This window comes from Schistocerca americana, chromosome 5 (assembly GCF_021461395.2).
Source record: "Schistocerca americana isolate TAMUIC-IGC-003095 chromosome 5, iqSchAmer2.1, whole genome shotgun sequence".
Classification (NCBI taxonomy): Eukaryota; Metazoa; Arthropoda; class Insecta; order Orthoptera; family Acrididae; genus Schistocerca; species Schistocerca americana.
The window spans coordinates 613300193-613326600 of record NC_060123.1 but is presented as its reverse complement, the minus strand read 5'-3'; the positions used below and the strand labels follow the sequence as shown (position 1 = coordinate 613326600).

Sequence of the window (26408 nt, the reverse complement as noted above, 5' to 3'; positions counted from 1 at the left end):
CTATCTGAACCCCTAGGAATTTGAACTGTTGAGTTTCACTTATCATATGCCCGTTCTGTGAGATTAAAACGTCAGGTTGAATTGTGTGTTAGAAACTGTAAAAACTGAGTCTTACTGTGATTTAACGTTCGTTTATTTTCTACATGCCATGAACTGAGGCCATGTACTGCACTACTTGAAACCGAGTCAATGTTGCACACAACATCTTTTACTACCAAGCTAGTGTCATCAGCAAACAGAAATATTTTAGAGTTACCCATAATCCTAGAGGGCATATCATTTGTATAAATAAGGAACAGGAGCGGCCCCAACACTGATCCCTGGGGCACCCCCCACTTGACAGTACCCCACTCAGATCCCACATCACAGCCGTTATCAACATTGTGAATAATGACCTTTTGCTGCCTGTTGCTAAAGTAAGAGGTGAATCAATTGTGAGCTACTCCCCTAATTCCGTAATGGTCCAACTTCTGGAGCAATATTGTGAGATCAACACAGTCAAATGCCTTTCTTAAATCAAAAAATATTCCAAGCGTTCGAAACCTTCTGTTTAGCCCATTCAGTACCTCACAGAGAAAAGAGAATACAGCGTTTTCAGTTGTCAAACGACTTCTAAAGCCGAACTGTACATTTGATAGCAAATCGTGTGATATAAAATGATCAATTAACCTTACATACACAGCCTTTTCGATAACTTTTGCAAACACTGATGGAATAGAAATAGGTCTAAAATTATCTACATTATCCCTTTCCCCTTTTTATAAAGCGGCTTTACTACTGAGTACTTTAATCTCTCAGGAAACTGACCATTCCTAAAGGAAAAATTACAAATATGGCTAAATACAGGGCTAACATGTGCAGCACAGTACTTTAATATTCTACTAGACACTCCATCATAAACATGAGAGTCCTTAGTCTTCAGTGATTTAATTATTGACTCAATCTCCCTCTTGTCTGTATCACAGACGTCAATCTCGGAAAGGCATTTGTTAAGAAATTTACATGATTTCCTGTCAAAAATAAATTTTTATTTAATTCACCAGCAATGCTCAGAAAATGGTGATGCCTCGTGTAAGGAGGAGAAATGCGTACCATCACGTTTCCGAATTTGATAAAGGTCGGATTGTAGCCTTTCGGGATTCCGATTTATGGTATCGCGACATTGCTGCTCGCGTTGGTCGAGATCCAATGACTGTTAGCAGAATATGGAATCGGTGGGTTCAGGAGGGTAATACGGAACGCCGTGCTGGATCCCAACGGCCTCGTATCACTAGCAGTCGAGATGACAGGCATCTTATGCGCATGGCTGTAACGGATCGTGCAGCCACGTCTCGATCCCTGAGTCAACAGATGAGGACGTTTGCAAGACAACAACCATCTGCACGAACAGTTCGACGACGTTTGCAGCAGCATAGACTGTCAGCTCAGAGACCATGGCTGCGGTTACCCTTGACGCTGCGTCACAGACAGGAGCGCCTGCGATGGTGTACTCAACGACGAACCTGGGTGCACGAATGGCAAAACGTCACTTTTTCGGATGAATCCAGGTTCTGTTTACAGTATCATGATGGTCGTATCCGTGTTTGGCGACATCGCGGTGAACGCACATTGCAACACGTGTATTCCTCATCGCCATACTGGCGTGCCACGCGGCATCATGGTATGGGGTGCCATTGGTTACACGTCTCGGTCACCTCTAGTTCGCATTGACAGCACTTTGAACAGTGGACGTTACATTTCAGATGTGTTACGACCCGTGGCGCTACCCTTCATTCGATCCTTGCGAAACTGACATTTCAGCAGGATATGCACGACCGCGTGTTGCAGGTCCTGCACGGGCCTTTCTGGATACAGAAAATGTACAACTGCTGCCCTGGCCATCACATTCTCCAGATCTCTCACCAACTGAAAACGTCTGGTCAATGGTGGCCGAGCAACTGGTTCGTCACAATACTCCAGTCACTACTCTTGATGAACTGTGGCATCGTGTTGAAGCTGCATGGGCAACTGTACCTGTACACGCCATCCAAGCTCTGTTTGACTCAATGCCCAGGCGTATCAAGGCCGTTATTACGGCCAGAGGTGGTTGTTCTGGGTACTGATTTCGCAGGGTCTATGCACCCAAATTGCGTGAAAATGTAATCACATGTCAGTTCTAGTGTAATATATTTGTCCAATGAATACCCGTTTGTCATCTGCATTTCTTTTCGGTGTAGCAATTTTAATGGCCAGGAGTGTATTCTACTACTCATATTTCGCCACATAACTTTACACTGGTATCCACAACTAAAGTAACAAACCGCTATTTCCCCGTGTTCTGTCCAAACCACGGTATAACCATACAAAATGTCAACAAATTTCCTCAATCGTGCTCTTCGCGGAGTATGGCACTCGGGTCCATGGACGACCACGTTATCGATGATGTTCAGGACACCTATCAAATGGGGTACTGTTTGCCGTTTAGTCCCATATCCTCAATCGGTGTGTACACAGTCACAGACGCCGCAGTATTGCACAGAGAAGACGCCTACAAAACCTTGCTGTGGAGGACCATGAGAATAATGGAAGCAGGACAGACGCAAACTGATGTTACCGGAAGGCCTATTGTGAACCGTTTTGTTGTTTCTCGGATGTGGTGACAATTCATAGACACCAAAACAGTATCCCGAAAACCAGGGCAGGGCCGACCACGTGTGATATCAAAAGGAGAGGACCGTTATTTGGCCGTAAGGGCCTACGGTATCGCCTTAGTACCGCGCGGCAACTCCCATCTGACTTTGCAGCATCCATTGGAGGCGTTGTATCGAGACAAACAGTGCACATAAGGCTTCGGCAGAGTAGCTTTTATTTTCGGAGACCTTCTGTATGTGCACCTCTGATGCGTCTTCGCAGAAGGGAAGGTCTGGAGTGAAGTAGTCAACTTGCCACCTGGACGGCCGAATTGTGGGCCAATGTTCTTTTCGCAGATGAGTCTCTATTTGATTCTCGACGCATTCGCATCTGGAGGGAACGTGGGACACAACTTCGGAATTCAAACATTGTGGAAAGAGACCGATATCGAGGAGGATGCTTAATGGTGTGTTGATCACTCGAACACCTCTTCATGAAACTGTACGGGTGAATCAGCAGGGTTTAACTGCTGTCACGTATCGTGAGGGGATCTTGGGACCTCAACTGCGGTTGTTGCGAGGTGCTGTTGGTCCAGACTTGATCTGATGCACGATAATGCTCGACATCATAGAGCACGGGTGGTTGATGTTTTCTTGGAAACGGAAGATATTGCATGCATGGTGTGGCCTGCTCGCTCTCCTGATTTGACTCATGTCTGGGATGCACTAGGGAGACAGGCTGCATCACGTCAGCATCCACCAATCAGTCTCCAAGACTTACGAGCAGCTCTGCGGGAAGACTGGGTGCTATGGCCTCAACATGAGAATGGATGACATCACTCAAAGCATGTCCCGTCGCTTTCAGGCTTGTATTGCAGCCAGACGTGGTAACACCCCACGCTCAGCACATTAACCAGTTCCACAGGTTACCTTCCATTCGGAAAGTGGGTGCTATCAGTGACTGTTATGTGACTTATAAATTATGGAATGCGGCAATCAGTCGTCCTTTTTTAGATTTTACTACACAATTCCACATTTCGGCAAGTAGTTACTCATTCTCAATGCACTATTTTCTATTCTCATTGCATGTAAGTCCCTGTTGTTCGGATGTCAGTCACAGTTCTTTGAATACTCAAAGAATATTCAAAGAACTGTGACTGACGCCCGAATAACAGAGACGTACATGCATTGAGAATAGAAAATAGTGCATTGAGAATGGGTAGTTACTAGCCGAAATCTGGATTTGCATAATAAAGTCTAAAAAAGGACGAATGATTGCTGCACTCTATAAAATACGTTAACTAGTTGTTGGAATGTGGGTGCAAATCAGTTAAGTTGGATAAAACGCAGAACATTTTTGTCTACCGTTATGCGTATTGCCATTGTTGAGGTTCTGCATTCTTTAGATTGTTTCTACTTTACTATCACCTGTTTATATTGTTTTGTGGCAAAATAAACCCAACCTTGAAACTTCCTGGCAGATTAAAACTGTGTGCTCGTCCGAGACTCGATCTCGGGACCTTTGCCTTTCGCGGGCAAGTGCTCTACCATCTGAGCTACCGAAGCACGACTCCCGAACGGTACTCACAGCTTTACTTCCGCCAGTACCTCGTCTCCTACCTTCCAAACTTTACAGAAGCTCTCCGCAGTATCCTTTCTTTCAGGAGTGCTAGTTCTGCAAGGTTCGCAGGAGAGCTTCTGTAAAGTTTGGAAGGTAGGAGACGAGATACTGGCAGAAGTAAAGCTGTGAGTACCGGGCGTGAGTCGTGCTTCGGTAGCTCAGATGGTAGAACACTTGCCCGCGAAAGGCAAAGGTCCCGAGTTCGAGTCTCGGTCGGGCACACAGTTTTAATCTTCCAGGAAGTTTCATGTCAGCGCACACTCCGCTGCAGAGTGAAAATCTCATTCTGGAAACCCAACGTTGAAAAATTTCTATTTGTTCCTTTAATTTTGGACACCAGTGTATTTCATTTTTTATTCAAACTTCCTTCTTCTCCCTATTAACAAACGTAAACATGGTCCGCAGTAGGCTGTAATGTGAGGTTTATTTAATCGTGCGATTGTCTTATTTCGACTTTACGTCATTGTCAGTCAAATTTCTAACATCTGTGTTTCATATCATTTTCAAATCACTCATAATTACAAGTAAAAGGTAGACATATTCCGCCATTTTACGAAAGGATCCACACTACAGTGACAACTTTTAGTACCGTATTCTAACCTCTGTTCTATGTACAATATTCTTCTAATTGCATTACTCATTTTCAGTGGTCTGTAAGAGAAGTCGCAGTTATTCTGTGGTGTCACCGCCAGGCACCACACTTGCTTGGTGGTAGCCTTTAAATCGGCCGCGGTCCGTTAGTATACGTCGGACCCGCGTGTCGCCACTATCAGTGATTGCAGACCGAGCGCCGCCACACGGCAGGTCTAGTCTAGAGAGACTCCCTAGCACTCGCCCCAGTTGTACAACCGACTTTGCTAGCGATGGCTCACTGTCTACATACGCTCTCATTTGCAGAGACGACAGTTTAGCATAGCTTTCAGTTACGTCATTTGCTACGACCTAGCAAGGCGCCATATTCAGTTACTATGAATGTATTCTGAACAGATAATATTGTGTATCATGTACCGTCAAGAGCGACGTTCATCATTAATGGATTAATGTTAAGTATCAAACTAATTACGTCCGCTTTCTAAATTCTAATTCCTTGTCATGTTCCAGACCTCACGTCAGTATAGTTCTTCCCCCCTCATGTCAGCCTGCGTGAACTACAACGCGTGCATTTCGGCCTCCACTAGTAACACGGTGTTGGCTCTTCTGCCAACACAACATATTCTAACCATATGCTTTATTTTAAATACTAGCGGAGAAACCAGGTGTTGCCCAGGTATTTACTTGTAGCAGTGCGTCCACGCCCACACCACGCAGCGTTCAGTCTTGTGCTTAAAGTTCACGACGTCGGCACTCCTGAACTGCTGATCTACGTATCGTCCAGTGATATAATTTGTAGGTACATTCAATGGCTTTTGTGGATACTGTCTGCAGAATGTGTTGCAAATGGAGTTAGTAGTAAAGAAGTAATAAAATTAAACTCCACGCACGATGCGGCAGTTTTTCACGCATCTCACTGTTCATGACGTCATATCTCCCGAACTAAGTGTAAATAACGTATAAAAATAACTCCTGAAGTTGTATATGAGACCTTACAAATAGTCTACATAGTGAGTGAACCTAAATGTGTTGCCGTAACACTCCACACGTATAAGGAAAACGTCTCAAAGTAAAATATTCACAGTTAATAAAATAGTTACTAAATGAAGCATTTTACTTAGAGATTACAGAAAATACCTGAGACGCTTAGAAGATACTTGTTGCCTCAACGAGCTCAGCTAAAATTCAGTCGCAAAACACCCAGTAACCGTATTTATGTCTACAGGAAGAGCAACATTAACTAGTAACTGAGAGTGAATATTGCAGATGTTAACAACATACAAAATATCAAAACTGATTAAATGCGTGTACTGACTGCTTAAAGGTTGCAACCTACCAGATATTTTTTCTCCTATCATCAAAGAATGCTGCAATTAGAGAGGGTAGTAAGTCTTCGAAATACTCAGCAAGACACTCAGTTAACAGATATGGATGAATATCCGATAAGATTACTGTCTACAAAAGAATACAGCGTAGTAACTAAGGACGGGACACTGAACCAGACTGAAGAGAAAAGAAATTTATGGCACAACATAACTAGAAGAAGGGATAAGTTCACAGGACACATCCTCTGCCAGCAAGGAATCGTCAGTTTGGTAGTGGACAATATTGTGGAGCTAAGAACTGTAGAGCAATACCGAAGCTTGAACACCGTATGCAGATGAAAATGGATGTAGGCTGCGGTACTTTTCTCGAACTGAGAACGCTTCCAAAGGACGAGTAGTATGGGAAGCTGCATCTGACCTGACTTCGGACTGAAGTCACAACAACACAAGGCATGAAACTTCCCACCAGACTAAAACCTTGTGACGGACCAAGACTCAAAATCGGGACGTTTGCTTTTCGCTGGCAAGTGCTCTACCGACTGAGCTACTCAAGCACGACTCACGAAGCTTTCATTCCGCCAGTACCTCATCTCTCCTACCTTCCAAACCTCAGTCGGTAGAGCACTTGACAATGAAAGGCAAAGGTCCAGAGTTCCTGTCTCGATCCCCCACACAGTTTTAATCCGCCAGGATGTTTCATATCAGCGCACAAATCGCTGCAGAGCGAAAATTTCATTCTACAAACTCCCCTTCCCCCCCCCCCCCCCCCCCCGCCACCCCCTCACCAGTTTGTGGCTAAGTTACGTATCCGCAATAGTCTTTCTTCCAGGAATGCTAGTCGAAGCTTCGTAGTTTTTGTGAAGTTTGGAAAGTGAGAGATTAGGTATTGGCGGAAGTAAAGCTGTGAGGACGGGTTGTGAGTCGTCCTTGGATACCTGAGTCGGTAGATCACTTGCCCGCAAAAGGTAGAGGTCCTGAGTTCGAGTTACGGTCTGGCACACACTTTTAACCTGCCAGGAAGTTTCGTATCGGCGCACACTCAGCTGAAGAGTGAAAAATTCACTCTGGAAAACAAGGCACGTTTGAAAAGGTGACTTTTTAAAATTTATGTTCTCTGTTAAGGGTAGTTCTTGTCACAGCAGTATGAAGTATCGGTATAAATTTCGTAAATTTCTCTCAGAATTTCTTAAGTTGTCGCCAGCTCTCCCCAAGTTTTGATCGTTGTTTGACATTCTCTCACGCCCCTCGTGCCTGATCCCTCCCATATGTCACGACCTGCATGCACTTCTCATTCCTGTCCAAACGCCAAAGGGGTGGGAGCAGAATGGATTGGTAACTCTATCTCGAAAACAAACGGTGCGTTTCCAAATGTTTAGCGGAGCAGCGGTATGTACCCAGTGGTAAGACTCATTTCGGACTGTTCTCTGTGTCAAATTTATTGACTCCTGTGCCATACGGCTTCGCATAGAAACATCCGAAGCATTCCAGAAAACTTACAGAGACGTAAATAAAGTTGACAAGTTTATGAACTGCCGCTCCGGTTTGAAAATAGCGAGGGAGTGTTTATCAAATACGGTTTCCTTTCCGCGTCTTCATCAGGGTACGGAAATGGTCCAGAGGTATATCTACATCTGCATCTACATGAGTACTCTGCAACTGTCACTGAAGTTCCTTGCAGACGGTTCTTCGAGCCACCTTCAGACTATTTCTCTATATTTCCAGTCTGCAGCAGAGCGTGGGAAAAATCGACACTTACATCTCTCTGTACGTGCTATGATTTCACTTTTTTTTTACGATGATCCTTTCGTCCTATGTAGCTTGGAGTAAATAACATATTTTCACATTTTGAGGAGAAAATTGATGCTAAAAATTTCATCTCACCGCAACGAAAGAACCTTCGTTTTAATGATTTCCACCCCCAACTCGTTTGTCATATCCGTGACACATAATACAAAACGAGCTGCCCTTCTTTGGACTTTTTCGATGTCCTTAGTCAATCGGATGTGGTAAGGATCCCATTCTGCACAGCAATACGTAGGATACGATGGACAGGCGTAGTGTAGGCAGTCTCTTTAGTAGACTTGTTCCATCTTCAATACAACGCAACCTTTTGTTTGCCACCTCCACAACACTATCGATGTCATCGTTACAGTTGACATTGTCCGTAATTGTAATTCCTAGGTATTTAGTTTAATTTGGCAGTCTTTAAATTTGTGTGTGTGTGATGTAACGAGTGGCCTATATTTAATGGATTTCTTTTCGTACGCATGTACATGCCCTCACATTTTTCCCGATTCAGAGAGATGGTTCAGATGGCTCTGAGCACTTTGGGACTTAATTTCGGACGTCATCAGTCCCCTAGAACGTAGAACTACTTAAACCTAACTAACCTAAGGACATCACACACATCCATGACCGAGGCAGGATTCGAACCTGCATCCGTAGCGGGCGAGCGGTTTCAGACTGTAGCGCCTAGAACCGCTCAGCTAGAACGGCCGGCCCGATTCGGAGGGAATTGCTACTTTTCGCACCATACAAATATCGTGTTTAAGTCATTTTGCAATTTGTTTCGGTCTTCTGATGACGTTATTAGACGGTAAATGACAGTATTATCTGCAAAAATCTTCCAAAACGTTTACATGGATTATAAACAGCAGACGACCTGTAATACTTCCTTGGGGAACGCAACATATAACTTCCGTTTCACGCGATGATTTTCCCTCGATTAGTACGCACTATACCTTTCGGAGAGGAAACCACGAATCCAGTCGTACAATTGAAACGACATTCCATGGATACGCAATGTAATTACATGCCTCTCAGGTGGAATGGTGCCGAAAGTTGTCTGGAAATCTAGAAACATGGAATCAATTTGAGATCTCCTATCAGTAACTCCTTTCTGAATTCGTGTTGACTGTGTGTCAACAATCCATTATCTTCGAAATAATTCACAATGTTCAAACACAGTATATGTACCAAAATCCCACTGCAAATCCACGTCAGTGATGCGGGTCTGTAATTCATCGAATTACCTCTATTTCTTTTCTTGAGTATTGGAGTGACCTGTGAAACTTTGCAGTCTTTAGGTACGGGCGAGCGGTTGTATATGTTTGCAAAGGAACCTAACTGCTATACTATCTAGATCAGAAGACCTTCCTTTACTAGTTGATTTAAAGTGCTTAATTATACTAAGCCTTTCTTAATTGATTTAAGCTGCTTCGCTACACCTAGTATATTTATTTCTAATTGTAAGTTACTTATGTTAACAGCTGTTCTTCATTCGAATTCTGGAATATGTACTTCTTTGGAGATGGAATTTCGGAAAACTGTGTTTAGTAACTCCGCTTTGGTGGCGCTGACATCGGTCGTATTCCCATCGTTAATCGCGCAGCGAAGGTATTGATTATGTGTTGCTGATAGTGTACTTTATACGATATCGAGACAGAGTTTCGTTGTGGAAGCTGTTAAAAGCATCTCACATTGAAGTCTGCCTTAAGTTAAGAGCTTCAGTAAAATATCCATAATGCTGGAGATTTTGTGTTCTTTTAAATCTCGCTGCTTTTTTCGTTCCTTTGCAAGTGTTCTGACCTCTTTTGTGTACCATGGGGAATCAGCAGCATGTTTTATTAATTTATTCGGTATAAGTCATCAACTGCTGCAGGTACTGTTTCTTTGAACGTAAGACACGTCTGGTCTGCAATTATATAGTCAGTTGGGAAGAATTTTTTAAATAGATATATTTCGGATTGACTTTTGCTGGATGTGGATGTTGCGGTGGACCTTGTGGTCATTAATCCCTGTATCTGTCATGATGCTCCCTATTTGCTGAGATTTTTTAACTCCTAAGAGGTGAAGTATTTTTGCGCAACCATTTACACTTAGAGTGGGGTACTGAAGTGATGAACCCATGTTTCACTGCCCGTGACGATGTTCGACAAGAAATTGTCACGATCACCCTCGTAATTCCGCATAGATCGTCCTTCGTTGATCTTTATGGTCTTTAGTTAGGCAGCTAGGAACTCAATGGGCACGTACCTTTGAGCACCCCAACTGGTGGATGAGATTGTCAGCACTACCAACAGAGACGTTCAGTTGTGCAGCGAAGCGTTTGATTGTGATCCGTCGATCATCTCGAATTAGAGCGTCCACACGTTCCAACATTTCAAGAGTAACTGCTGCGTGATGCTATTCGGCCCACGATAGATCGGACAGGTTTACACGTACCATGTTGCAATGATGACAGACGCCTCGCCCAACGAATCACGATGTTTTTGTTCACTGCCAGGTCTCCGTAGACATTGTGCAAGCGCCTACGAATATCAGCGATACTCTTGTTTTCCGCCAAAAGAAACTCAGTGACAGCTCTCTGCTTGGAACGCAAGTAGGTTACAAACGCCATTTCGAAGTCTGCGTATAGAGTCGCTACCTACACGAACTTCGTGAAACTATAGGGGCTGAAGCGGGTACACTCCACTATGTCCCACAACACATTCCGCATTTTTTGAACCGAAATTGGTAGGGAGAAAAATTTGTTGCATTGCTTATTGACCGCCCCTCGTATAAATATGCACGAATTATACACAGCGAAATGAGCAAAAAAGCTTTTAACTGTTCTCTTAGGTGTCAGCTTTACCACCACTTCGTAAATCGCAAAAGATTACGAAAAATAAAACTGTATGACCTAAACCGTGTAGCGTGTTGCTTTTAATCGAAAATATTGCATTTTCTTATGAACTAATACGCTAACAAATTGCATTTAGTTCGTTTATTTTCCTCAAGAGGGACTACATCTGCGACCATTCGACACTAGCTCCTAGATTATCTAGAAGAATCGCAACACAGTCCTGGTTCACCGTATGCTTACGTACCGCCTAGACTAATACAGTTGTTCAGATGCAGGTAATATACAGAAATTGTGCTGGCGTAAGCTGTCGCCAGCATACCGGTAGGCAAAGATACAGCTCGACGATCGATAGTAGGCGCATGATGAAGCGCGCCTATCACGAGAGAGGCCAGAGACACACCGACAAACAATACGCCACCAACGCCCTCTCGACCGCAGGTATTTAGACCGCCCTCGCTGATTGGAGTGCCTCACTGACCCTCTCAGGCTACGACAGTGCATAGCGACAAGAAGTGTGACTATACCACTGAGGCTAAAGTTTTAGTACCAAGATTACCGATATGTCTGCAATAGTGCTACTGCTGAGGAACTTGTAACACGAATATGAAAATTAAATATGAATATTAAAATTAAGTAGCAGCTTCAGGTAAGTAAAGAACCATATTAAACTACGTGCGCATTTGTGTTGTAGAAAGAGGATGCAGGCCACCCATAACAACGTCTTCTCCCTTGATTCCTTACAGTACAAGACTCTACAGCAGAAATGTTTTCCTGTGTAAAGTACCAGGACCAGTGCTACACTTATCCGCTACAAGGCAGACCAGCGTGATGTGAGTCAAAAATGTTGCGGCAGGAATTCCTACGTACCTGCAACGACTTTTTCGAGGTAGGGCATGCTATTGACTGCCTCATAGGTGATTTGCCCACCGTGCTGCTTCAGAACTGCGTCGATTTCCGTCTGCAGACGCGCTTGGTCCTTCGGATGGTAGGCGAGTTCGTGGAGGGCGAAGCTCATGGTAGTCGAGGACGTCTCGAAGCCCGCGATGAAGAAGACGAACGCCTGGGCAGCGACTTCATCAATGGACAGTCCTGGAACAGTACGCCGGGATTCTTTCACTCTCCCATCTCGCGGTGTTCAAATGGTTCAAATGGCTCTAATCACTATGGGACTTAACATCTGACCGAGCGGTTCTAGGCGCTACAGTCTGGAACCGCGCTGCTGCTACGGTCGCAGGTTCGAATCCTGCCTCGGGCATGTATTCGAACCTGCGACTGTAGCAGCAGCGCAGTTCCCGACTGAAGCGCCTAGAACCGCTCGGTCACACAGGCCGGCATCTCACGGTGTCCAGAAAAATTTTCTGCACTGACATTTCAGCTTTGCAAGAATTTCTAATGTCATTTTGTTTTCAATGTAAGAACTGGTAAATGAAGAGCTAAAAAATTAAGCAAATTCCAGTGTTACATTGTTGATTTTCTTTATTTAAACTTAAGACTTATCGCCTGAACATGTTTTTTATATTTCATTTTATCTGATTCTACTATCGTGTTATGATTCCATGTATTGACTCGTTCCATGACCATGGAGACTTCTCCTTAATTTGGTCCCACGGAACAATAAATAAATAAATAAATAAGATTTGTAAGAGTAAGCATTAACACTATACACCTCTTAGTTTTAAGGTTTAAAGCACGTAAATTTTGGTATTACCTTTCTTACAATACGCACGAGTCGAAACAAATGAATACCAAACAAATGTACATTCATTCAACCATTACTCTCTTGTTTTGTAAGTTCTTTCTATAACAGCCAATTCCATTGATAAAGCAAACTTCTTCTCGGAAGCTTCCACTTGTTTTCGTCATTTTAATATTTTGAATGACGGTTCTCGTTTCTGTCAAATCTCTTATTGCCCCGAATAAAAGTCGCGAAAAATTACACTGTGTCTTCTCTGCACGATTATTTTTTGAATATCCCTGGTGTTTGGAAATAAATTCCTGTAACTAAGGTAACGATATAACTGCCTCCTGTTGTTGAAGTTTCGTTTAGGCAATGTTTGTTATAGTGATCACAGTTCCGTTATCTTACACGGTCATGGAGGCACAATCTTGTCCGAGTAACTTAATGCGCACCAGCGAGTGGTAACTTTGAAAGAAAATCATCTACAAACTTGGAAGTTTAGCGCATTTATGAAATTAGTTTCAAAGTCGCAATTATCAGTTTAGTGAAGTGTACGCCTAAGTGTGGTTTGGATAAACCAAATACGATGGAGAATAAACTGCAAGCTCTCGTTTCATCACGGAAATTCTACAGAGGACCGAAACCTGGGAAATGTGCTGAATTTGAAGCTGTGATTCCTTTCTTTGTACAAGGTATCTGAAAAACATGTGATACCTTTCTCTCGACAAACAGACATTCGAAATGGCAATTTCGTTTATAAGTGAACACGATAATCGTCCTTGAAAATGTTCAGCTAACTGAAGATACCAGAAGACCCTGAGAAGAAACATCCCAACAGAAAGATCGAAACGTCGATTGTGAAGAAAGAGTTTTAAGAGGAACTTGAAGCTGTCTGACAACTTACATTATTTTCCATTCAATGAGGGCTGCTACGAAAACCTGCAGACGAACAAAGAACGCTCGTATGGGCAAGATGTTTAGACCGTTCTTGGAGGGCAGGAGAACCTCCGAAGAACAAGACGTAAATTACTTAATGATCAGGTTCTTTTCTCCTGTTGTCGTGATAACGACGTTATCGCCAATTTCATCAGAACTAATCGTCAAGTTCAGACAAATCATGCCTTGACGATCTATAAAAGGACTAGGGAAGAACTTCGGGAAAGAAGCTGACACAGTTCTGCTCTATTTTAATTGCTTTACATTTTCCACTGGCGAGAATTCTTTCTCCTCAAAACTTGGATAAAGGGGACAGTATAACGTTCAACCATTCTACAAGGCTATGGGGTTAACAAGATACAAACCAAAAAGGGATGTTCAAGAAACCGACGTACAAAGTGTACAGAAAGACTGTATTCTGGATCAAAAATGAGTAGTCATTGTTGGGTGAGCTCGATGCAGGAGACATCTCTGTTGTGGGCAAAAGTGTGAATTCCGCAGCCAAATCTAAGAGATCCCCCGCTGAAGGAATTGTCAGTGGTATCGATGCATCCCTGTTTTCACTTCCGAAGGTAGAAGTAAGACAGGACGTATTGAGAATCCTACGGAAAACGAAACCGCTCAAAAGCAACACATCGGTGCGGGAAGGAGAGGGTCTTCATTTCATAAAGAGCGACAGACGTATTGTGGTCACCAAACCGGACAACGGAGGTGCCCCGCAACTATTAGCTGATCCTGCATACAGAAAAATAAAAAGAGACCTCATGAAATAATACACAGAAAACGTGTAATTTGATGAGAAATCGACCCAGCTTTCCCGAGTCAATAAACAGGGTTATAACCAGACATCGAATCCGCAAACCGGATTAACGACGAAGGCCGGTGGGCCAGCCAGCCTGGATGTTGTTTTTAGGCGGTTTTTCACATCCAGCTATGTGAATACTAGGCTGGTTCCCACGTTCCGCCTCAGTTACACGACTCACGGACATCTGAACACATTTGCACTATTCCATGGATTACACTAGACACAGGCAGATGGGATACATTCATTCCTTCCTGAGGGGTATGGTGTTGAGTCAGGAAGGGCATCTGACCACCGCTTCAAATTAACATGGTACATCCAATTAACCAGCAGACCCCGCATGTCGGGATTAGTGCTTGGAAAGAGATAGATAACCAGACAATACGAAAGAGTGAAATGTTTCTTACCTCCATTGAATAGAAAGAGAATTATTTCCGCCTTTCTCTGCAGTTTAAAACCCGCAGTAGTATTGGTACCACTGAAGACATTCCATGATATCTTAATAGATGTCCTACCATTGTGTATCTTCCTCCTTACGGTTTTTTTTCCATATATTCCCTTCCTTGCTGATTCGGCTGAGAACTTTCTCATTGCTCTTATTGACAGTTAACCTAATTTTTAACATTCTTCTGTGGCATATCAAATGGTTTGATTCTGTTCTGTTCTGATTTTCCCACAGTCCATGTTTCACTACCATACAATTCTGTGCACCAAACATACATTCTCACAAATTTGTTCCTCAAATTAACGTCCATGTTTGATACTAGCAGACTTCTCTTGGCCATGAATGTTCTTTTTGACGGCGCTAGCCTGCTTTTTATGTCTTCCTTGCTCCGTCGGTTGTGGGATATTTTGCTGCCAAGGTAGTAGAATTTCTTAACTTCATCTACTTCGTGATCCTCAATCCTGATGTTAAGTTTCTCGTTGTTCTCGTTTCTGCTACTTCTCATTACTTTCGTCTTTCTCGACTTACTCAATCCATATTTTGTACTCATTGGACTACTCATTCCATTCAGAAGGGCCTGTAATTCTTCTTCACTTTCACTGAGAGTAACAATGTCATCAGCGAATCTTATCACTGATATCCCCTCACCTTGAATTTTAACTCCACCCTCGAATTTTTCTTTAATTTCCGTTATTGCTTCTTCGATGTATATATTGAACAACAGAGAAGAAAAACTGCATCCCTCGTTTACATCATTTTCAAAAAAATGGCTCTGAGCACTATGGGACTTAACAGCTGAGGTCATAAATCCCCTAGAACTTAGAACTACTAACTTAATGACATTACACACATCCATGCCCGAGGCAGGATTCGAACATGCGACCGTAGCGGTCGCGCGGTTCCAGACTGAAGCGCCTAGAACCGCTCGGCCACACTGGCCGGCTCATCATTTTCTATCCGAGCAGTTCTTTCTTGGTCGACCACTCTTACTGTTCCCTCTTGACTCACGTACATACTGTGCATTACCCGTTTTTTCCTAAAGCGTACCCCTCTTTTTCTCAGAATTTCAAACATCGTGCACCATTTTACATTGTCGAAAGCTTTTTCCAAGTCGACAGATCCTATGGACGTGTCTTGGTTTTTCTTTAGTTTTACTTCCATTATCAGCTGCAGCGTCAGAATTGTTTCTCTGGTGCCTTTCACCTTTTCTATAGCTAAAGTGATCGTCATCGAGCACACCCTCAGTTTTCTTTTCCATTCTGCTGTATATTACTCTTGTCAGCGACTTGGATGCATGAGCTGTTAAGCTAAATGTACGATAATTCTCGCACTTGTCAGCTCTTGCAATCTTCGGAATTGTGTAGATGATCTTTCCCCGAATGTTTGATGGTATAATGCCAGACTCATGCAGTCCACACACCAACGTGAGTAGTCGTTTTATTTTCACTTCCCCAAATGATTTTAGAAATTCTGATTTCATGTTATGTATCCCTTCTTTGACCTTAAGTCTTCCAAAGCTCTTTTAAGTTCTGTCTCTGATACTGGGTGACCTATCTCTTCCACACCGACTGCCGTTTCTTCTCCCAGACAAATCTCCCCCTTATAGAGGCCTCCAATGTACTCCTTCCACCTATTTGCTCTCTGCTCTGCATTTAACAGAGGAATTTCCACTGCGCTCTTAATGTCACCACCCTTGGTTTAAATTGACTTTTCTATATACTGCGTCAGTCCTTCCAACAATCATTTCTTTTTCGATTTCTTCACATTTTTCAAGCAGCCACTTTACCTTAGTTTCCCTGAGCTTTCGATCTGTTTTATTCGTAAGTGACTTGTCTTTCTGTATTCTTGAATTTCCCTGAACATTTTTGTACTTCCTTCTTTCATCGATCAACTGAAGTATTTTTCCTGTTACCTATGGTTTCTTCGCAGTCACCTTCTTTGATCTAAGATTTTTCTTTCCAACGTCTGTGATTACCCTTTTTAGAGACGTCCATTCCTCTTCAGCAGAAGTGTCTGCTGAACTATTAGTGATCGCAATATCTATAGCCTTAAAGAACTTCAATCGTACCTCTAATTCCTTAGTACTTACGTATCCAATTTCTTTGTGCATTGATTGTTCCTGAGTAGTCTCTTAAACTTCAGCCTACTCCTCATCACTACTAAATTGAGACCTGAGTCTATATCTGCTCGTAGGTACGCCTTACAAATCCAGTATCTGATTTCGGAGTATCTGTCTGACCATGATCAAATCTAAGTGAAATGTTACCGTATCTCCCAGCCTTTCCCAATTATAGTTCCTCCTCTTATTATTCCTGAATAGGGTATTCGCTAGTATTAGCTGAAATTTATTGCAGAACTCAGTTAGTCTTTATCCTTGTCCCAAGCCCATATTCTCCTGTAACCCATTCCTCTGCTCATTCCCCTACAATTGCATTCCAGTCCCCCGTGACTACTAGATTTTCAGCTTCCTTTACGTACTTAATTACCCGTTCAGTATCCTCGTATACTTCTCTGATTCTTCTTCTTCAGCTTGTGACGTCGGCATGTATATGTGAATCATCGTCGTCGGTGTTGGTTTGCTGTCGATCTTAATGAGAACGACCCTGTCAATGAACTGCTCACAGTAACTCGGTCTCTGCCTTACTTTTCCATTCACAGCGTATCCTATCCTCATTATACCATTTTCTGTTGTTGTTGTTACTCTATACTCGTCTGGTTATACATCCTTACGTTCTTTCCGTTTCACTTGATTTGCCCCCAGTATATCTAGATTGAGCCTAAGGATTTTCCTTTTCACATTTTATAACGCGCCAGTTGGGCAGAATTTTTACCATACCTCTCCAGAGGACATCCGCCAGCCCTGTCCATCAACGCCAAACCGATTGCCTGTTTGCATAACGTAGAGAGGTGAACCATCTCGTTATTGACTCGCTCAATTTGTAAAGCTATTTCTCTTAAATAAATCACACAATTTTTCTGAAATTATAATCATTTGTTTGTCTGCCATGTACGTCATATCTACCTATTTCCGTCTGATTCAGATAATTCCTTTGTAGTGTGTCTTTTCTATTTTGCTCAGGATATAAACGAGCTGAGAATATGCACTAAGATTCTACAACAAATGCATGTCAAGGATATTGGACAGCAGTTTTATGGATATGGCACTCTTGGATCTGAGTAACACCGTCAATGCCAGAATCCGCGTATTTCTCGAGTTGTGTCAGACTTCTTGTTAATTAAATCATCAATGCTGCGGATCGTGTGGTGAGGCCAGAAAGGAGAAGCCGTAATGAGAATCTCGGTGTTTTTGTAGTCTGCAGACAATGTTCTGCAGAGGCTGATTTTAGCAGTTCCGTGTACCTGACGATGGCTTTCTAGGATGCTTATCTGTCTTTATCTGGGCGGCTACGGGGTTATTCGAGTTTTTCCGCGCAATACATTAGAGGAGGCATTTAGAATTCAACAGTTGTTGATCACTTTAATCCGTTGTGAAGACTTTAGTTAACACCTATACAACAACAGGGTAAGACACATCGTGCAGCAGCCAGCACATTAATTTGGCCGATCCATCTTTCAACAAATATAATCTCTCAGGGATAATTCTGTGCCAAGGTCGCACAGAATACGTTTGAGGGGACATGAAAACAGGGGGAGTGGGGGGGGGATGCAGCGTCACGATGAAGGTGTGGAGGACAATGGCATGTGGCAGGGGAGCTGAAGGGATAGAACAGTGCCAGCTAGAGTGAGGTACGGGGATTAGTCGATTGCTAAGACACGTATCTACTCCGCTATGCACTGCCCTGAAAAGCGAGTAGTGAGAAGTGAATACCTTTAATTTTCAGCCTAGGTGCTATACGTGGTCTACGGCCTTACCGCAGTGGTAACACCGGTTCCCGTCAGATCACCGAAGTTAAGCGCTGTCGGGCTGGGCAAGCACTTGGATGGGTGACCATCCGGTCTGCCACGCGCTGTTGGCAAGCGGGATGCACTCAGCCCTTGTGAGGCAAACTGAGGAGCTCCTTGATTGAGAAGTAGCGGCTCCGGTCTCGGAAACTGACATACCGCTGGGACCACATGCCCCTCCATATCCGCATCCAGTGACGCCTATGGGCTAAGGATGACACGGCGGCCAGTGGGGACCCGTTGGGCCTTCATGGTCTGTTCGGGAGGAGTTTTAGTTTTTAGGTGCTATATGTGAATCCGTGCGCCGAATCTTCTTCGTATGGGATTTTGGTGCTGGAGAGTAATATTCATTAGGCTACTGCAGGACTGCAGGTGTAGACCTCACAGTTAACAAAGGCGGCATGTTTTATTCAGGAGTCTAGGATCGGACAGATACCGGTTCCCGTATAGTATTACTGTCTTGTCCGTCTGTCAATCTTTCCGACTGTTAAGAGCCCTTTCTCTCAGAAAATTTATGTCACATACTAAGGTCTACAGTCCACTGGCGGTGTTAAAAATCTATGTCAGCACAGTCAAAAGCTAGGCCATTTCTGTCACATATTTTGATACTCGCAAACTCACATGTCGAAACCTATAAAGTAATTCCCATTGTCCTACAATCATGAATTTTCGCAGGACGCAACGTTTCACGGGACAAGTAAAGGGAAAAAAATTCTAAAATTGTTAGTTTGTAGTTATAAGACAGTCTCCAAAGCCTTAGAATTCTTGGGACAGGCAAAATCGGCGAGGTTCTTGATTGCTGGGATGGATGAACTACCCATATACGTAATTAAGTTTCCATGGAACCCTCATTTCGCGAAACCTGCTTGCAGTTACCATTCTTTTTTCTCCTTGGCTGTTGCCAATTGCAAGGTGGAAACAGTATTGTTAAAAGCTATGTATTCTGGGATTAACAACAGTATGGAAAGCCAGACAGTTGAGCAGCTTACCGCCGGCCGCTATGGCCGAACGGTTCTAGGCGCTTCAGTCAGGAACCGCGCTGCTGCAATGGTCGCAGGTTCGAATCCTGCCTCGGGCATGGATGTCTGTGATGTTCTTAGGTTAGTTAGGTTTAAGTAGTTCTAAGTCTAGGGGACTGACGACCTGAGATGTTAAGTCCCGTAGTGCTCAGAGCCATTTGAACCATTTGAATTGAGCAGCTTACCTTGTAACCGACAATATTACGCAGTGAAACAGACACTGTAATTCAGTATCTCAAGAACTATAAATCCCTCCTTGTAGACAGTATATATGGTAAAGTTATCAAAGGAATGGGGCAGGAAAGTGTTTATGTGCTGCATTCGATGTGTACAAGAATATGGGAAACTGGGGAGCGTTCAGAAGACTAGTTGAAGTCTCTCCATCCTCCTATACATGAAAGAGTCAACCAGGAACTGCTCCAACTAACGAGCTTTTGCTTTCATATCCCACCCAATCAAAATTATGCTCTACATCTTGAACCAGGGTTTGAGGCCATACATTCAGCCTGACACATCCAGGGAACAAGCAGGTTTGGTTGAAGGAAAAAGAACTTTTGAACGGATTCTCAACATCAGAAGAAAAATGAAAAAATCGCGGGAGATTTGTGTTCTTGTCTAATAAGTTGTCGGAAATGCTTGCAGAGTTCGGTGTCCAAACACACTTGACAGCGCTTATCAGAAGTCCGTAGAATAATCACCTCGCAGCTGTGAAGACAAGAGCTGGCACATCTGATTTCTTCAGTGTATCAAAAGGTGTTAGGTTATGTTCAATCTTCCCCACCCCCATCTGTACGACAACTACAAAGAACTTGTCATTGGGACTAGCTGGCTGGACTGTAAGGTCTACGTTGGTGGTAAAACTATTAACAACCTCCAATTTGCTGATGAAGCCGTGCTTTTAGCTGCCAAGGAAGATGAACTAGCTGAGCTACTAATAAAAGTTAAAGGAGGTTAGTTGTCATGTGGACTGGACCTTGATCTCTAAAAACCCAAAATACTGATAATTGACTGAGGAGCCCAGGTTCAACTCACAGGTCGATTAAAGAAACTGAAAGTTGTGCAATCTTGCATCTATCTTGGGCCAACCATTTGCTACTCATGGAAGCTGAGAAGATGAGGTAAGAAGACGGATCACGCCAGAGCGAGTGGCAAGAAAGAAGCTCACCAAGATCTGACAACAAAGCAATAACGAAAAACACAAGGGTCCGGCTTCGTGAAACACTCGTATTTTCCGTCTTCTTTTATGATTGGGAAAAGTGGACCCTTAGGGCATTGGTGTTGGCGCAGAAAGCTGCGCATGTAGTGGCCCGAAAGAAGAACATATATGTCCATTATTGAGCAATTCAGTATCTCCAGGTGTCTTTCATCTTGTGTCAACCAAAAAATTCTCCAGTTCTTAAACTACATTGCGAGAAAAGATGAAAAAAACCATAGAGAAAATAGTCGTGGGAGAGAAGATCGAGGACAAGAGAGCGGCCAGCAGATGGGTGGATCAGATCGGGAACATCTCTTACCTACCTCTTCAGCAGGCTCTAAGAGGAGATGGTAACCGTCCAGGATAGAGAAACATGGTTAATGTGGTCACAACGCTCAGCAGTGAGCACAACGACTTGTAATGACGACGACTCGCTTGTAACGTCGAGTTAATGAGTTTAACTGCCTTAATTTGACGATTACTTTGATGTTTTCTCTGCCTTTAAGGTTCTTTAACCTTCATGTCTAAGATGTTTCCAGAAATTACTGCTAGGGTTGCGGCCTGCACACGCAGCTTCCCTCTCTAGTGACTTGACAGTCAGTTAGGTCTGCAAGGCTGTCGAAAAATGTACGTAGTAAGCGCGCCCCTTTCCTCTGTTTGTTGCTCCCTCGTTTCTACTCTAGTTTGTAAGCTTTTTAGTGTTTTAGTCCACTATCATCAGTTCTTTTGAAAACTGGAAGCTTTTTTAACAAAGATAGGTAGCTTTGACTGTTTAAGTCCTATATATTAAGTAAACTAAGTGGTCCGGTACTTGATTGATCTTTATCTACTCTTTTACATAGCACGGAAGATGGATTGTTTGCCGACCTACCCTTGAAATACTCCAAGAGACTTCACAATCGGAGGGGTCTGAAAAGTACTAGTGTCTAATATATTAATCAAAAATGGTTCAAATGGCTTTGAGCACTATGGGACTCAACTTCTGAGGTCATTAGTCCCCTAGAACTTAGAACTAGTTAAACCTAACTAACCTAAGGACATCACACACATCCATGCCCGAGGCAGGATTCGAACCTGCGACCGTAGCGGTCTCGCGGTTCCAGACTGCAGCACCTAGAACCGCACGGCCACTTCGGCCGGCTAATATATTAATCAAGTATAACTTTTGTAATACGAGAGTGACGTACTTTAGCTACAACTCATCTTTTATCCAGAATCTCTTCTGTGGCAAGTCCCATACTCTGAAACTCATTCGTGTTTTGTACTACTGGAGCGCTAGCAGTCACAGTTGAGGACAAAAAAAAAAGAGGAGAAAAGCACTCACTCCACTTGTCGTCCTCGTCCTTCTGCTTGTTTGCTCCCGGCCGGTCGCTGTCGACGCAGCCCACATTCTTCAGCTGGATCAGCAGGTGCATGAAGTCGTTTCTCGTCACGCCGTTGTCCTCCCTGTACTTGACCGTGTCGCTCACCATCTTGCGGAAGTAGTGCGACACCTCAGTCAAGTTGCTCTTGGGACTGTAGGAAGCACAAGGAAATTTGTCTTTAGTGATCTACAACTGTTCTTACCGCGGTGCTGCAAATTAGAGAATTTAAAAAAAAAGGTCTATGGAACTCGACACCGTTTTCCGTAATTTGCAACATCGACATACAGGGTGACAATTATTCAACTATGCGAAATCAAATCGTCATAACTTTTGAACAGATTGCGTTAGGATGTTCAAGCTCCACGGTTGGCCGTGGGGCGTGATGTTAATTAGTATGGTTTGTTTAGCGACGAAGCCCACTTTCATTTGGATGGGTTCGTCAATAAGCAAAATTGGCGCATTTGGAAGACTGAGAATCCGCATTTCGCGTTCGAGAAGTCTCTTCACCTTTAACGGGTGGCTGTGTGGTGTGAAAAGTCCAGTCACGGAATCATCGGTACGCCAAGGTTCTGGAAGACCGATTTCACCCCCTTTATCTAAAGTGACTCTGATTTAGACAAAATGTGGTTCATGCATGACGGAGCTCGACCAAATCGAAGCAGGAGAGTGTTTGATGTCCTGGAGGAGCACTATGGTGACAGCATTCTGGCTCTGGGGTATCCAGAGGCCACTGGCTTGGACCTCGATTGGCCATCATATTCTCGGGATAGTAATACAGCAATAACCCCAAAACGAATTCCGAGCTGAGAACAGCCATACAGGAGGTCATCGACAGCATCAATGTTCTGACACTTGAGCGGGTCATGCAGAATTTCGCTATTCGTCTGCCCCACATCATCGCCAATGATGTCAATCATATAGAACATGTCATGACCTAAATCCGAATATATAGTGACGTTTAAATGTCGAATAAAATGTAAAATTCCGAATTTTGTGGTAAGGTCTTATGGGACGAAACTGCTGAGGTCATCAGTCCGTAAGGTTACACAGTATTTATTCTAACTCAAACTACCTTACGCTAAGGACGACTCAAATACTCGCGGCCGAGGGAGGACTCGAACCTCCGCCGGGAGGAGCACGAATAAAGTGTATGCACGCCGTAGTTTGTAACTAATTTACGTTTTTTTTATATAGTTCAGTAATTGTCAGCCTGTAGTTTTAGTGTTTCATTTACAGTAACATCGTTGCATTTCAGCTGCTAAATTGAATGTAAGCTATCAGTAAATTAAACAGGATGGCCTGAGAAGGACGCTATCAGAAGAACATTCGTGCAGACAGTGAAAGTGCCCTGTTGGCAGGGCTCCTCTGATACAACACGGCACTGACGAAGAAACGCACCCTCTTCGTGAGTGCCGGTCCAGTCCATCCCTCTGTTCCGAAAGGGTGGCCGCCCCAGTTGAGTGTCGACTGCCAACTTGCTGTGCAGCTGGAACGTTCTGGTTGCTATCTCTTTTCAACCTAGCGTGGCACCGCAGGTGCAGGGAAAGTTGTCCTTAATCTGGCACGTGCCAGCGCCGTTGCAGTAGAGCCAAACGGTAGGGGCAAAAGAGCAAACAATAAATCGCATACAAGACTATGAATGACAGGGTTCCAGGAACCACTAGCTATTCCAATCGGTCAGTAAAGAAAATAAAGCACAGCTACAAGTGCTTCCCCACGTTGCATTATTTTGAAAAACTGCGGAAGAAGATGAATTCTTTAATTGAAGGTAATACTTCCAAGCAGGTTGTCACTGGACAGACCGATAACTACCACGCATCCTACATTGTCAGCAATGCAGTAAGACATGTTGTACACTACACTCCCATCTGTTTCTACACTACACTCTTACATGTCGATCGTGGCACGCTCAGTCTGTGTCGATGCTTCTGCAGCTCACAGGAGGCAATGAAAGGATAGGTTCTTTATTTCGGCTTCTGTAGTAATGTGTGACATCATCAACAACTTTAATCTTGGCAGAATTAAGAGCTGCTTTAAGCCCTAATGACACAGACTGTGACTCGCTTACATTACGATGATTCCTCGTCCTGAGAACCAGCTGCATTGTGGACATATAATAAGATGTACCTCTATGTCAGTTATAGACTTAACATATCTGAAATGTCCGATAGGCAACAATTTATCGACAAAAGTCTCCAGCCCTGCTACAGTGTCTATTTTAGGATCACAGACTACGGCCATAGTAAACCAACCATTACCATGTCCATTAGCGTCTGCGTTCGTAAGCCTGAAATTCAATACGCATCCGCAAAAGACTGGAGTGCCATGCAAAATTACTTGGGTCCATACTCCATTCTTCGTACTAATAGCAATATTATCAATAGCTTTATATACAGTAAGCCGCGAACGCCTTCTACTCCTATAACAACGCGGCATCACTAGTCTGTGTCGATACTGCTGCCAGTGCGGCTGCTCCACGACTGACGCCGTCTTAAGAGAAACGTCACTTGCACAGCACTTCCTTATCTAACCGCAGCGCGGCTTACGCAACCGCCAAAGTGAATTTTAGCCCGACAGAACTCAAGTAATAGTAGCGAGCTCAACCAGCCGCGCTGGCCACCTTTAATACTATATTCTTGAGTATCGGAGATACGCATAGTATACTGTTATATCGAAGATATATATCAAATGTGTTGCAGCAGCAGGATATGTAACTAAACTTACTATAGAAAGTGAAGCCTTTTGCGGATGCGTATTGAATTCACGCTTATGAATGCAGGCGCTAACGGACATGGTAATGGTTGGGTTACTGTGGCTGTAGTTCGTGGTCCTAAAGTAGAGACTGTAGCAGGCCTGGAGACTCAACACTCGAGAAGTTATTGCTTATCAGGCATTTCAGGTACGTGAAGTCTATAACAGAGATAGAGGTATACCTTATTATATGTCTACCATACCGCTGGTTCTCAGGACGAGGAATCATCGTAAAATAAATGAGTCTGTGTCTGTACGGATTAAAGGAGCTCTCAATTGTGCCAAGATTAAAGTAATTGGTGATGGCACACATTACTACAGAAACTGAAATACAGTACCTGTCGTTTCCTGTTCCTATAGAATCTTCTTTCTATGCATGGTCATCTTGTTTTGCTTTGACAGATCATTTGTTGATGCAACTATTTCTCATCTACATTCTAGTGAGAAACCCTTGACCACACTGACATAAGCTATTAATAAGATCGTTTCCTGAATTTCTAACTGTAGCTTATAAGTACCACGAAATAAATTTTAACATTAAAATAAAATTAAATAAAATAGCTTCACAAATTGAGCAAATCAATAACGCGTTGGTACACCTCTGGCACTTTTGCAAGCCGTTATTCCGCTTGTCATTGATAGAGTTGCTTAATGTCTACCTTAGGAATACTGTGCCAATTTTTTTCCAATTGGCGCTTTAGATCGTCAGAATCGCGAGCTCATTGGAGGGCCCTGTCCACAATGCACTCTTGGAAACATTTCTTTTATGTTAAGAGGGACAGAGACTGAGAGAGAGGAAGAGAGAGAGAGAGAGAGAGAGAGAGAGAGAGAGAGAGAGAGGGAGGGAAAAGAAAGAATGGGGAGGAAGGGTGGAGAAAGAGAGAGAGAGAGAGAGAGAGGGAGAAGAAAGTAAAGGAAGGAAGGGAGACTGGGATAGAGGTAGTGAGAGGGAGAGAGTGAGAGTGAAAGAGAGAGAAGAAATAAAGGAGAAGAAAGTGGAGAGAGAGAAGGACACAGAGAGACAGAAGAAAGGAAGGGGAGGAACGCACAGGGAGTGAGGGAGGAGAGAAGAAACAAAGGGGAGGAAGAGTGGGGAGAGAGAGAGAAGAATGAAAAAGGAGGAAGGGGGAGTGGGAGAGAGAGAGAAAAAAATAAAGGGAAAGAAGGAGGAGAGTGAAGGAGTGAGGCAGAGAGAAGAAAGAAAGGGGAGAGAGAGAGAGAGTAGAAATAAAAGGGAGGAAGGGAAGAGAAAAACAGAAGAAAGGAAGGGGAGGAAGGGTGGGCAGAGAGAGAGAGAGAGAGAGAGAGAGAGAGAGAGAGAGAAAGAAAGAATGGCCTTGAATTTGTGCAACACTGTGCGAGGAGGCGAGGCGTGACGTCAGCAAAGAGCGGTCGTGCTCGGTAATTCGCATATCCGGAGTCCGGACAACAGACATGTAGAGAGTGTGTGACAGAGCAAGCAGTCACGTGGGACCGGCGACTAACTGCTAGGACTCGCCTTCAGCAGGCGCAGCCGCGTCGTACCTCGTCAAACACAGAGCGTTG

The 26408-nt window shown here is 43.6% G+C and overlaps 1 protein-coding gene and 1 pseudogene across 1 annotated transcript in view; one reads left to right on the top strand and one right to left on the bottom strand.

Annotated features, from left to right (window-relative positions):
- The window catches only part of LOC124616032 (probable cytochrome P450 6a14), a 54214-nt gene that overhangs the window by 11440 nt on the left and 16366 nt on the right, over positions 1-26408 (bottom strand). Inside the window, exons 4-5 of the mRNA XM_047144250.1 lie at positions 22073-22263; positions 11638-11859 (exon numbers count right to left, since the gene is read on the bottom strand). Of these exons, the coding sequence (XP_047000206.1) occupies positions 11638-11859; positions 22073-22263 (413 nt within the window). The remainder of the gene's footprint in view (positions 1-11637; positions 11860-22072; positions 22264-26408) is intronic.
- LOC124617000 lies at positions 18491-18608 on the top strand (annotated as a pseudogene).